This window comes from Molossus molossus, unplaced genomic scaffold (assembly GCF_014108415.1).
Source record: "Molossus molossus isolate mMolMol1 unplaced genomic scaffold, mMolMol1.p scaffold_m16_p_18, whole genome shotgun sequence".
NCBI classification, from domain to species: domain Eukaryota; kingdom Metazoa; phylum Chordata; class Mammalia; order Chiroptera; family Molossidae; genus Molossus; species Molossus molossus.
The window spans coordinates 62233399-62247317 of NW_023425353.1; the positions used below are offsets into that span (position 1 = coordinate 62233399).

Below are 13919 nucleotides of genomic sequence, written 5' to 3' on the forward strand. Positions count from 1 at the left end.
TTGGTCTGTAGGCTGATGCTCTAACCACTGAGCAACACTGACCGGGCAGTTTTCTTTGGGGCACACGGGGTTGCACACGTAGAAGCAAACCTTCCATCAGCTCTCTGGGCCCGCACTGTGGGGCTGGCCTTGTTCTAGTCCCGGTGCCGGTGTGGAGCAGGGCCTAGTCGCCGTCACCAGGTCTGAGCTCTACACTGCCACGGACACACAGGCGTGCTGCTCACAGCTGCACCTCCAGGAGGTGCGGGCATCTTTTCATCCCTATTCCTAGGGCAGAAAGGCTGGTCCCAGACCCCCGCTGCGCAGAGGGAGCCTGGCTCCAGTCCTGACACCTGTAGGCATGCTGGTCCCTGTCCCTGTGGGAGTCAGGGTCCCAGGCTTGTCCCACGGCTCGTGCAACAGCCACATCCACCCCCTCAGCCCTCACTCGCAGCTCAAGTTTCTGACCCTTTTCTTCATAAGAACTGCCGTCGTAAGAGTGGCAGCCTGGTGGTGACATGAAGCATCTAGCGTGCCGCACGGGGCTGGTCTCTGTGCACACTCATTCCACCTCGATGGCCCCAGTCCTAGCACCACCCGCCAAGCCAGGTCCCAGAGCTCCTGGACTCTCAGCACAGGGGGAAGAACGCACTAGGATGACGCAGGGCAGGGGCAGGGGCAGGAGGCTCAAGGGAAACCTGGAGGAAATTCAAGAATGTTATTCTAGAGATGAATTTCTAGTTGGCCACGGGTACCTGGAGTCAGAATGTGGCCAGTCACGCTGGGGAATCAACTCCACAGAGGCGGCTCAGGGCCTTGGGAGCCCAGGGTCCAAGACCGTACCTGAAACCCAGCCTGCACCACAGTCTCGAGCAGAAAGAGCCTCCCTCCGCCACACAGGGGCCCTTTCCAGGGAAGCCATGGCCCGGCCCGACAGGTGGACGGGGAGCAGGGCCTGCCTCGAGCAGGCAGAGTGAGGAAGAGCAGGGCCTGGGCCTGGACGTGCAGCCGCTCAGGGCTGAGGCTGGCGGGGCGCAGCTCACTGCCTTCATGGGCCCAGTCTCTTCCTCCTCCCTGCACGGCGAGGCCCACAGACCCGGGGGGGAGCCTCTCCAGGCTGTCCAAGAACCCTGGTCCTGTGGGCAGACCTAAGAGCACTCTCAGCCCTGTCACTCAGGGTTCCAAGGTGACCACCCTGACCGAAGACTGAGCCCCGCAGGTCAGCTCATACAGCGCTTGCGCCTGCTAAGCGCCACCTCTTCAGACACCCCATCTTGGGACCCAAACCTACAGCACCCCAAGGACCCAGGATATAGTTGATAGATTTCTGCCACACACAGGAGTGTTTCTATTTCCAGAAATTAGAAAAGTCACAATATATACATACATACATACATACACACACACACGTGTGCAGGCCCAGCAAGCCCACAGAACTGCTGCTGGCTCTGCCCCACTCAGGGTGGTGGGGACCACTCGGGAGAAGGAGCTGACCTCACCCATGGCGGGGCTGAGACTGATGGGGCAGCGAGGCAAACAGGAAGTGACGGCAAGCTCAGCCCCGCCCTGTCTGACACCATCCTCCTCCAGGGCAGGCCTGAGGGCAGGTGAGGGGACAGTCATGCCTCAGTCAGAGTCGCAGGCCTCCTGTTCGGTGCTGGCGTCCACTGCAGAGGCCAGGCTGTCCTCTTGGCCTCTCAGTCTCTCACCTGACGGACAGCAGACGGGAGGAGTGAAGAGGGGCCCTGTGCTTGGGCTGCCACCCAGAGGGCAGGAACCCCGCCTTGCCAGGCCCTGCACTTACGGATCAGCTCGGCAATGGCCCTCTGGGTCCGCTTTTCCAGTTTCTCCAGCTTCTTGGCTACGTCTCTCTTGAGGTCCCTACAGCAGGGAGGTGGGAAAAGGACAGAAGATGAAGGCTGGTCTGGTGTGGCCTTGGGGGCCTTGCCTGCAGCCCGCAGGCATCGGGAATCACACTCTGTTGATGAAGAGACTGCCCTGGGAAGGAGGCAGGATGCTCCTCCCCCTTCCTGCACCCTCCCAAACCCAGCGTCAGCCATCCTTCCCAGGCCCAGGGAGGCAGGGACCAGCCCACAGACCCACCCAACACAGGGACTGGGTCCAGCTGTGCAAGGGCGGGGGGTTTCTCAGGGTGGCCCGCGGTCTGGCTCCTCAGTCGCTGTCAAGGAGTGGCCTGCTCAGCCCACTGCGGCTCCTGCTCCTCCTCCAGCCAGTGCTCACTGCACCACCGAACTTCCAGAAGTGCGCACACGGCCCAACCTCCCTGGCTCTGGGTTCCCTAGGACGTAGGCCCCATACTTCCATTCCTTCGAATTCAAATACCGTCTCTGGTGTTGTGCTTGACACAGACTTACAGACAAGAGGAAGGGGGCCCGTACCCTGGCCCAAGGTAAGGCCCAGGCCACACGACCCTCTCATCCCGCTCGCAGCCCAGGCACAGGAGTACCGGGGAGGCCAAGAGTCCTCATTTCAAAGCGGGAACTGAGGCCGAAGGGACCACAGTAGTTGGGGGGAGACTGGGATAGAAACCTCCGCCTGCCCTTCCCACCATCTTTCCTCCACCCTGCAGCTCCCTGCGGGCAAAGGTCTGCCTTGCTCAAAAGGGCTCTCTGGGGTGAAGCTGCTCCCCACTCTGCCTGCGCCCCACCCCCCGCCAAGGTGTCACCTTGCCACGTCCCTCTCACGGTCCATCTCTGTCCTCTGCACTTGCTTCGGACGGTAATGTGCAGCCACACTTCTCTGCTGTCCCTCCCACTGAGGGAGGGAGAGCCCAGGCTGAGGCTGGTGCCCGGCACCCAGGGCCCACCCCAGTCAGTCTGCACTCGTCCTCCTTGGCAACACTTACCAATCAGGCTTCCGGGGTGCGAGGTTGGCCAGGTCCTGGGGAGGAAGCAGACATGTCAGGGCCAGATGGGCCTGGCCCCAAGGGAAGTAGGAGGACAGGGGACAGAGGTAGAAAAATGGGAGCAAGAAAAGGAGGAAGGAGGGGGTGAGGGGAAGTAGGGAGGTGAAAAGTGAAAAACGAAGGGAAGAGAAGGGAGGGGAAAGCAGAGCAGGTGCCGGAGAAAAGGACCCACAGAAGCAGCGAGAATGACCCAGCCCAGGCACTCACAACTTCCTCGATGACAGGCTCTGGCTTGGCGGCCTCCAGTTGCTCCTTCACCTTCTCTTCCACTAGAGGGTGCAAGACAACAACAGAGGCGTGTGGGAGAGGCTCTGCCCCTCTCCGTTGCAACCACAGCAGAGGGAAGAGGGTGCAGGCAGGTCCCCAGGAGACCCTGGGCTCTCTTGTCCCCACCTCCCCCCTTGGCCCCAGTCAGGCAGACGTGAAGACCCTGCAAAGGCAGCTCTGGAGGAAGGGCTGGGTTTCCCAGGACGAAGCAATCCTGGGGCAAAGGAGTAGACTGTGCCGCCAGACTTCCCGTCCCCAAGCCGTGGAACAAGAGAGCTGCTGGATACATCCAAAGCACGGTTCTGTGAAGAGGACTAGCCAGGGGCTCCTGGGCACTGAGGACGTCCTCTGGGTCCTGGACTGGCAGGGACATAGGTGGCTTTCTTCCCATCTCACTCAGATGTGTGCTCCAAGACCAGGGGGATGATCACCTGGAGGTGGCCTGCCCTCGAGCATGTCCCTGTGGGCACTCAGCCGTTGACAGCACCATAGGCCACCAGGCAGTCTGACCAGGAGGCCCCCTCCTGTGGGTACAGACGCTGGGGGCACTAACACCACACCTGGGTTCCATGGGCTTCCTCCAGCCCCCGTCACACTGCCCCATGTTCCTCATGGCCCACCTGCCCTGCCTCACCCCCTCCAGCTACCGGTGCTGACCCCGAGGGGTGAGCCCAGCTCCCGTCCCTCTCCTCTGTCCTGCCGTACTGCCCCCTCACGGTGCCACTGCCCTCACCACAGTGGAGCCCAAAACATCAGGGACACATGGGCATTTCGGGGGCAAAGGAGACGAGGAAGCAGACTGGGTGTGGCCGAATGGTAACATCTGATTGTTTTACAAGATAATTGTATTTATTCACTTATTACTCATCATATTGATAACAAAAACAAAGAATAACAAGAGCCAGGGGTCCGCACGATCAGAAGCACCCCAGCATCCCGGTGCCGATGAACAGGGCCACGCTGGCCGATGCTCTTGGCTGCTGTGCTGCCCCCACGCGTGGCAAGTCTGTGGCCCCTGGGCCAGTGGGCCCTTGCCCCCCACAAGAACACCCCCCCCCCAGTGCACTGGCACGGTCACACCTCGGTCCTGGGCCAGTGGGCCCTTGCCCCCCACAAGAACACCCTCCACCCCGTGCGCTGGCACGGTCACACCTCGGTCCTGGGCCAGCGGGCCCTTGCCCCCCACAAGAACACCCCCCCCCAGTGCTCTGGCACAGTCACACCTCGGTCCTGGGCCAGTGGGCCCTTGCCCCCCACAAGAACACCCCCCCCCCAGTGCACTGGCACGGTCACACCTCGGTCCTGGGCCAGTGGGCCCTTGCCCCCCACAAGAACACCCCCCACCCCATGCGCTGGCACGGTCACACCTCGGTCCTGGGCCAGCGGGCCCTTGCCCCCCACAAGAACACCCCCCACCCCGTGCGCTGGCACGGTCACACCTCGGTCCTGGGCCAGCGGGCCCTTGCCCCCCACAAGAACACCCCCCCCCCAGTGCTCTGGCACAGTCACACCTCGGCCCTGGGCCAGCGGGCCCTTGCCCCCCACAAGAACACCCCCCATCCCGTGCGCTGGCACGGTCACACCTCGGTGCTGACATCTGCCTGCCACTGTTCTTTCAGCTCCTAAGTGGTTGGCTCCTTGTCGGGGTCTCTCACTGACCCTTTGTGGGTCCCAGGGCCACTTCCACTTCCCAGGGCCCACAGGGTTGTTCTGAGATGAGGCTTCTTCCCTCCAAGGCCCTTGGGAGGCCTCCCAGCCAGGGTGTGAGCAGGGCAGAGCCGCAGATGCTTCTCTGCAGTCGCCCGACACTGCTGTGAGAGGGGCCGGGGGTCCTAGAGGCCCAGTTTCCAGCCCTGGTTTTACCAGTTACTCTATAAGCGAGGACAACACCTTTCAAGGTGGAGGCAACTGACAGCACCACAGCAGAAATGCAGAGACTCAGCCCACCTACCGGCAACTGGTTTGGCCTGGGGCACCCTCCTCCTCTTCAGGTCCTCATCCTCGGGGATGTAGTTCCGCAGCCTGAGTTCCCTACAAAAGTGAGAACAAGCAGAGATGGTAGTGAATGTGGGACACAGGCTTGGTCACCACGGACACGTGCAGGTCAGACTGTGACAAAGCCACACAAGCTGCTTACTTCCCAACTTTCCTCCTCTCCTGGCCTGGTGAAGAGGGAACACAGGCACAGGAGCATCAGTGGGGGCCGGTCCCCCCAGCCTCAGCCCCCTCAGCTGCCTTTCAGCTGCAGGGCGGGCTGCTGTCCAAGGCCCTGCCAATGCTGGAGGCTCTCGTCTGGAGCAGGGGCCAGAGGTGCCCGAGCAGCATTCGCCGTATGTCTTCCCTGCACTATCTTCCTTCGCCAGTTAAGGGAATGAGGGCCAGAGAGAGTCCTATTTTTATAAGGTCACACAACAAAGCTCCTGGCTGAGTTACTCCTAAGAGACAAAGCTAGTGGTCACCCACAGGTTTCCCAAACATGGCCCCTTCTCAGAGCATCCGTGCCCCGGGGCCACTGCGACACAGTCCAACTGCTGGTGGCAAGGGTCTGTGCGTGCTGGGAGTGGCCGGCAAGGGCTGAGGAACAGGCATGACAGTGGGCAAGGCTGGGACAGCCTCGGTCCACCTGGACGGCCACGAGCACCAGGGCAGACACTAAGACCTCTGGGAACGGGGAGTAGAACCCCACACTGGAACTGAACTGCCAGCGCCATGGTGTCACTGTCCTCTCAGCTGAATCTCCTCGGGCAGGCTGGGTGCGCCAAGCACTCCCGGGGCCTCCCTGGCCCAGCACCTCATGGCTCCTCCGCCCCACACAGAGGCTTGCCCGAGGGAGCAGGCTCCTGGAGAATCCACAGCAGGCAGAGGGCTCCTGGGGGCTGTGCTTGATAACGAGACAGAGCCACTGGGCCGGGCCATTTAGGCCAGGGTGGGGAACATCGGGCCTGCGGGCCACTTAAGGCCCGTGAAATCGATCCCAGCTAACAACACACGTCTCACCAATAAGCCTGACCAAATATAGCAGGCTAATTTTTATTTTTATAATATTTTTTTTTCTGTATTGATTTTAGAGAGAGAGAAACATCAATGAGAGAGAACATCGACTAGCTGCCTCCTGCATGCCCCCCACTGGGGATCGGGCCCACAACCTGGGCATGCGCCCTGACCAGGAATCGAACTGGCGACCTCCTGGTACATGGGTTGATGCCTAACCACTGAGCCACACCAGCGGGCTAGCAGGCTAGTTTTTAAATTGATAATATTGTATGGCCCGCGAATGTTATAAAGATCCAAATGGCAGGAAAAAGGTCCCCACCCTGCCTAGGCCCTGGGAGAGGTAGAAGTGCCCCCACCGCCAACCAGGGGAGATTGCAGTGTGGTCCTTGTCCCTCTCACACCTCTTCTGAGCCCCTTTGAGGACGCTGCCACTCGGAAGTCCCGAGCCCCCAGGACGGGGCGTTTTCCAGCAGGTCTCCCACCACCTCACCTACCCCCCCACCCCCCGTGCCAGGTCACCGAGCACGGCTGCCTCCCACACCCTGGCAGACACGCCTTCCAGAGGGAGGTGGCAGGTGCCTATGACAAAACAGCCAGCAAGTGGCAGCGGTCTGGACTTGGGGACTTCCTGATGTCAAGTTCAGTCCCCTATTCACCAGCACCACCTGCCCTGTCCCCTCTGCCAGGGCCCCTGAGGCCACAGCCCCAGGCCTAGGCTGAACCTTTGTGCCCAGGGGGTAGTACCAGCATGGCCCATGGAGGAAGCCTGCTGCCCACTTTGAGAAGCAGGGACACCCACCCTGCGCCCCCGCCCCTCATGCCCGCCTCAGGCTCAGGTGAGCGGCTGCTCAGGTCGCAGTGGGGTGTGGCCTGTGCACTGACTTTCCTTCACAACAGGGTGGGGAGAAAAGTGGAAGAGAAACTGGGCGTGGGAGAAAACTGCAGGGATTAGTGAGAAAAAACTCACTCTTAAACTGGCTCCAGGGATCCGTGGGAACTCAGTATGAAGAGTCTGGTGGGAACGGTACCCAGGACTCATGGCAGCAAGTGCCCAAGCCCCTACACCTGCCCAGCTTCAGCAGAGCAAATGGACTGAGGGAGGACACAGCAGGGAACACAGAAGGAGGCAGGGAGACACCGGAGCAACCGGAAAGCCACACAGCACCCCAGCAGCCCTGCCCACCGTCCCCTGCTCCCTAGAACTGAGCACTGCTCAAGCGACCAGGAGCACCTGGGTCGTCCCACTGTGGGCCTGTCCCACATCTGGAAACAAGGAGGCTGTGCTGGGTGTTGGGCCTGTCCGGCCAGGTTCCAGGCTTTCCTGGTTCACTAAGAGCTCTCCCAACTGCCCCCACACCCCTGCCTATCACCACCAAAGGGCACTGGGCTCCGCAGGACCATGGTTTGTTTAACTCCTCCTGCCTCTGCAAACAACTGTAAAAAACCTGGCAACAGATACAGGGGTGGGGAAAAGTAGGTTTACAGTTGTGAGTCTGCCAAACACAGTTTATTCTTGTATTATTACTCATTTATTATTGCATTATTTATACTACTTGTTTCCTTATTATTATTGTTATTATTTCGTATCCTTACTCATGATTTCTCTTTTAGGCAATGATGACTGGTAATTTAACCAACCACCACTGGAAGTGGATACTTAATCCTACTTTTGCCCATTCCTGTATATATTTTTAAATGTATTTGTTGGCCTTGGAGAAGTGCCAAGGCAACACGGACCTGAGGGGCTGCGATCACAGACAGAAGTTCAAGGGTGGCCTGATAGTGGGCAACTCTTTCCCCTTAAAGCATTTGTCTACTGATAAGCAGAACCTCCTGCAATCTCATGGGCCTGAAGAGACAAAATCTGTGTTCAGGGCAGCCAAAAAGTAGGGCCCTGGCAAACCCCTAGACCTTCTGTTGTGACCCCCACGTGACCCCTATCCTTAGAAGAAGGGTGAAACTGAAACAGTCTGAAACAGAGCTTGGCATCACCAGCCACTGGCCTGCCCTCGGGAAGAGGAGGCCCTGAGCGGCAGGTCAGGGGCCCCCGCCCAGCTGCCTGCCAGGGCTGGCTAGGTCCCCTCCAGAGCAGCAGTTTTCAGCTGGGGTGCTGGGGTGCACTGAAGCGCCACAAGAAGTCTTAAAACATGCGCATCTGACTATTTAGTCAGGGGCACTGACCTCTTTTCCCTTAGATTGTCAAATAAAAATGAAATAGCCTGGCTGGTGTGGCTCAGTGGTTGAGTGACATCCCATGCACCCAGAGGTCACTGGTTCGATTCCTGGTCAGGGCACATGCCCAGGTTGTGGGCCAAATTCCCAGTAGGGGGCGTGCAGGAGGCAGCCAATTGATGTTTCTTTCTCAACTATACTGCTCTCTCTCTCTCTCCCTTCCTCTCTCTAAAACTCAATAAAAACGGATTTTTTAAAAATGACAGCAGACAACACAATAGTCAGCTAGTGTGAATGAAGCAAAATTATACCTTTTTTTTTGTCGGATTGGCAGAAAATATATTTTTGGTGTGTCGCAGAATTTTAGTAATTAGTTTATGTGAGCCATGAGATGAAAAAGGTTGAAAATCACTGCTCTAGAGAAAAAAAAAATTATCCAGAACCTCAAATTATCTCTAGAACTTTTCATACCTAATACCCAGGATTCAATCAAAGCCATGAGGAAAAAAAAAAAAAAGACAACGGAAATGCACTCACAGGAGATCCAGATAGTGGAACAATAAAAAATGAAATGTAAAATAATTAACATTAACAAAAGTTCAGGAAGGTAAACTGCAAGATGAAGAATTTCAGCAGAGAATCTGAAACTGTAAAATGGGAATTCTATAACTGAAAATATAACCAACATTAAGAACTCAGTAGCCCTGGCCAGTTTGGCTCAGTGGTTAGAGCGTTGGCCTGCGGTCCGGAGAGACCCGGGTTCGGTTCCCGCTAAGGGCACGTACTTCGGTTGCAGTTTGTCCCCGGCCCTGGTTGGTCGTGCGGGTGGCAGCCACTCGATGCGTCCCTTCACATCGATGTTTCTCTCTCTCTCTCCCTTCCTCTCTCTCCCTCCCACTCTATCTGTACAAAAAAAAAGGAAAAATATCCTCGGGTGAGGATAAAAAAAGAACTTAGTAAATGGGTTCAATATAGTTAGGACACAGATAAAGAAAGGATAAGTGAACTGTAAGATAGGGCAGAAAATGTCCAGACTGAGGCAAAGAGGAAGAAAAGCTGGAAAATACAGAAAAGAGACATACACAACATGATCAAACGATCTAATACACATGTAGTTCTAGTTCCAGAAGCAATAGTTAGAGAGATTAACAAGTGAAAAGGTTTTACTACATTGATGAAAAACATCAAGCCATGGATTAAACACCATGAACTCTAAAGAAAAGCACACCCAGGCAAATCACTGTCCAACTACTGAACACCAGAGACAGAAAGTCTTAAAACACAGACACTCCAATGGGCAAAGCAGAAACAGACTGACAGCAGGCTTCTCTCTCTTTTTGATCCTCACCGGAGGATATTCTTCTATTTATCATCACATGGGGCTTCCAGAGCTAACCTAACCAGGTGGCACTGTGAGTAGTTCCTTCCCTTCCCTAAATGTCCCCACCCACCCCAAGGTACAGCTGACTACTACTCTCCTGGGTCCCCTCTTTGCCCCACTAACCCATACACAGCAGAAACCACACCCCATGCACGTGGCCCCTGGATGTCTGGATGTCTATCCTGTACACCCTGCCTTACAAGCTCCTACAGACCCAGCTCCAGCACTTAGCACCCAGCAGGCCCAGGAGGACTGGGCATATACCTGCCTCTGGCTGGACACCAGAATTCAGAGAGGGCACTTGGGAAAAAGCTTCACTGGAAGGCTGGGGCTCTTCATGCTTGGAAAAACAATGCAGGAAGAAAAGAAGCTGTGCCCAGAAGATGCAGAGAGGGTAGGAATGTGGCTGGGCCAGGGCAGCCAACTCCAAAGTAACTTCCAGTCTTTGTGGCAAAGCAACAGGGTGATGCCAGCGTTCATATCCCATTGAGCCCCCCTTGTAAAACAGGAACTGTCCTTTTCATTTCCTCTGCGCTGCTCCCTCCCGTGTGGGGAGGCCAGGTCTTCCTCGAGGCCAGCTGTGTGCCCCAGGCGTGGGCTGGCCAGGGAGATTCTGGGGAAATCACCCCTTGGGGGTGTTTTTCACACCTTGCAGATGTGCCACTCACAGGAAGGGGTGGAGAAAGTTGGTGTTCTCTGTAACCTGTGAAGCCCAGGAAGGGTTCTAGAATGTTAAAGTGAAAGCTTCCAGATTATCAGGTCCAACCCCTTCACTACCAAATGGGTCTCAGAGAAAGCACACTGCTCTTGGAGGCTTCCTGCCCGTGGCCCACTCCACCCACTTGCTCATGCTACCACTCTGACCCTTTGGGCCTTAGCCTCTCCTCTCCCCATTGCTCTCAGAGCCACCCCACACACCCTGCCCAGGATCCTACCAGGCGTCCCTGCTGCCCACCTCTCCAGCCCCAGACAAGAGCACTTCCCCGTGGGGGCAGCACCGGGCACAGGTGGCGGAGTGGAACCGGGCCATCCCTGCATGGGGAGCTAGCCTGCAGGCCGAGGACAGGAATAGCCCTGTTTCCCCACCTGGGACATGATGGGACTTGGACAGGCTCTGCTGTTCTCCATCGGACAGGCACCAGGGGACCAGGAATCAAACCAGGACCTCTCTGTCCATGGCACTGACACTCCATCCACTAAGCCACACCGGCCCAGCTGCTTTTGTTTTCTCAGCCCTGTCACTTCCTCTCGATGGCAGTTGGCTGATACATTCTGTGGAGGCCTGTCTAGGGTTTGTGGTTGAGGGTCATGGCCCCTGCCAGGGCGGAGGAGAGGGGAGGCGCTGCACACTCTGCTGGGCATGGGCAGGGGAGCGTGTCTAATTAAGTGCCAGAACAAGCAAGTCCCAAACCCTCAGCCCCCACAACTGCTGCCTCTCTCTGGCTTTGGACTGATGTCTACCCCCAGCTGGAGCAGTCACCATTCAGGGACAGTGATTCAACCTGGAGTGGGTGTCACGTCCTGCAGAAGAAAGTGGTACTAGCCTGCCTTCTCGGGAAAACTGGTTCTCCAACTCCATGTGGAGAGAGGTTCCACCCCAGTGGAGGCCCAGCCCAGACCTGGCCTGGCGCCCAAACCCCTTCGGCTGGTAAATGCCAGGCCTTCTCTCCTCTCCTCTTCGGGTTGGGTCCCAGGGTAGCCCTGAATCAGGGTGTGCTCACAGACATATGATGTCAGCCTGAGTCGGCAAACACTGCCCCACGCTAGTGGTAAGGACCAAGGCGGCTCCCACCCCGTCGGGGCTCCAGGATCCGTGCCGAGGCAGCACCACAGACACCTGCTGTCACCCTAGTTTTCCTGATCCTGTTGCTCAGGAATAGGCCCTGGAATGTGGGCAGGTGAATGAATCAAGAGAGAACTGGTTTCAGAAAGGTGGCGTCATGGAAAGCGTGTGACTGGACCGGCACTTCCCCCAGTGTGTGGGCAGCGTGGGAGATGGGCTGGGTCCTTTCTGCCTAGAGATTAGTCTTTTTTTTTTTTTTGTACAGACAGAGTGGGAGGAGAGAGAGGAAGAGAGAGAGAGAGGGGAACATCGATGTGAAAGGGACACATCGAGTGGCTGCCACCCGCATGACCACCAGGGCCGGGGACAAACTGCAACCGAGGTACATGCCCTTAGCGGGAACCGAACCCGGGTCTCTCCGAACTGCAGGCAGACGCTCCAACCGCTGAGCCAAACTGGCCAGGGCTAGAGATGAGTCTTGATCTTGTATGTCGTGACCTTCAGGGCTGCCAGAACCCTTCTCCTTAAGTCATCCTCCCTGTTCTGAGGTGGGTATGGTCCACCCTGAGGGCCACAGTTCATGCTGGTGACTGTCCAAGAGCTCCCGGCTGAGAGGGAATGGACCCTTCAGGGCACATGCCCGGTTGCAGGCTTGATCCCATGTGGGGGTGTTCGGGAGGCAGCCGGTCGATGTTTCTCTCTCACATTGATGTTTCTATCTCTTTCTCCCTTCCTCTCTCTCTATAAAAAATCAATACAAACATATTTAGAAAAAAAAGAAAAGCATCCAGCAGGAACACCCCTCTCTGTAGGCCAGCTTTCCAGAGCCCCAGATCTCATCTGACTGAAGGCAGCCAGAGGAGGTTGGAGATGAGTCAGGGAAGCCCCTGCACAACTCGCCACAAGAGGGCAGATCCAGCCCAGAGAAGCAGGGGTCCTCTGGGGATGGGAACATGTCTTTCCTTCCTACAGAGTGGAGCCTGGGCTGATGGACCTGCAGGGGGCTGACTCCCACCTGATGGGGGTTTGGTTACGTGAAGATGGGACAGGATTCATCCTAAAGAGAACAATAAAAAGTTTAAAAATTGTGTTTGATCCAGAGGCCATGCAATTCCGATAAAAGTCCTAGCAAGTTTTTTAATAGGTATTGATGAGCTGATTCTACAATTCAAAGGAAAGGCAAAGGCGCGTGAGCAGCCAAGACTCTGAAGCACCCTTGGGCAGGAGCACAGAGAGCAGGGCGGTGACTGCCCAGAGGGCTGCCGAGGGGCGAGGTCCTGGGTGCCGGCCTCCAGTCCTCAGCCACAAACGGAGGAACTGCAGCCCCACAGGGTGTCTGGGCAGACAAGCGGAATCTGTTAGACGATGCCCCCTACTGGCTGAGGGCTATCTATTGTACCAGCGGAAGCTCTACAAGGGGGCCTAAGCACTAGCTTTTGGGTCACATATCCTTATTTCTACTCTTCTCCACCCACCTTGCTGTTCTCCCAACTACTCCCTATTTGCAACGTCAGCATAGACCTTGTATAACAGTTAACTCTGCCTTTTCCAGGTGTCCGGAGTCCTTCGGCTCTCTCGGAGGGCCCAAAGTTTCTTCTCTGCCCAAAGCTCCAGCACAGCCAGGTAAACAGCCAGGGCATTTGCTCCGTTCCCTAGTAGGGAAGCAAGTTTGTTTTCCGCATCGAGTTGAAGAGCCTCAGGTGAGAAGGCTCATTGAGGCAACACCCTTGTCCAAGATCAGGATGCTGATCATTGGTGGAGCCTGGCCTCAACCCCAAGTGCTGTGTCTAAATCCTGAGCTCTCGCCCTGGCCGGTTTGGCTCAGTGGTTAGAGCGTCGGCCTGCGGTCCAGAGAGACCCGGGTTCGGTTCCGCTAAGGGCACGTACCTCGGTTGCAGTTTGTCCCCGGCCCTGGTTGGGTTGTGGGGGTGGCAACCACTCAATGTGTCCCTTTCACATTGATGTTTCTCTCTCTCCCTACCACTCTATCTGAACAAAAAAATATCTCTCAGATGAGAATTAAAAAATAAATAAATCCTGAGCTCTCTCCATCTGCCTAGTCCCTACAATTCTGGTGTCTGCTGCTGAATGAAGGATTGCCTCAACATTTACTTCCCTAAGTCCTAACCAGTGTCAAAGCAAGTGCACAGTGAACTAGTTAACACCAATCAAAGAAACTGGCCACCTGACACATGGCTGTGCAGTGCCTACAAGGCCCCCCTTAACCCTCCCTCCCTGTTCCAGTGACCTATATAGAGCCCGGGTTGTGGTTCATGAGTGGGGGTTCCATCACTCAACAAAGGTTCCATCACTCACCCTTTCACACCGCTGCTTCACACCTCTGGGCCTTCACTCCCAAACCCCACCTTCTGGGATTCCAGACCCAACTCGAGACACGGTCTCCATGAGGCCTTGTC

The 13919-nt window shown here is 56.6% G+C and overlaps 1 protein-coding gene across 2 annotated transcripts in view; it reads right to left on the minus strand.

The window, feature by feature from the left end:
• Positions 1-13919, minus strand: part of CCDC12 (coiled-coil domain containing 12) — a 41934-nt gene continuing 28015 nt past the window's right edge. Inside the window, exons 1-6 of one of the 2 annotated variants that reach the window (XM_036267407.1) lie at positions 10806-10927; positions 5124-5203; positions 3113-3174; positions 2846-2880; positions 1784-1860; positions 1-1688 (exon numbers count right to left, since the gene is read on the minus strand). In XM_036267407.1, the coding sequence (XP_036123300.1) occupies positions 1606-1688; positions 1784-1860; positions 2846-2880; positions 3113-3174; positions 5124-5203; positions 10806-10912 (444 nt within the window). In that variant the 5' untranslated portion in view covers positions 10913-10927 and the 3' untranslated portion in view covers positions 1-1605. Of the gene's footprint in view, positions 1689-1783; positions 1861-2845; positions 2881-3112; positions 3175-5123; positions 5204-10805; positions 10928-13919 lie in introns of those variants that run through there. The other variant, XM_036267406.1, reaches the window with a different exon arrangement.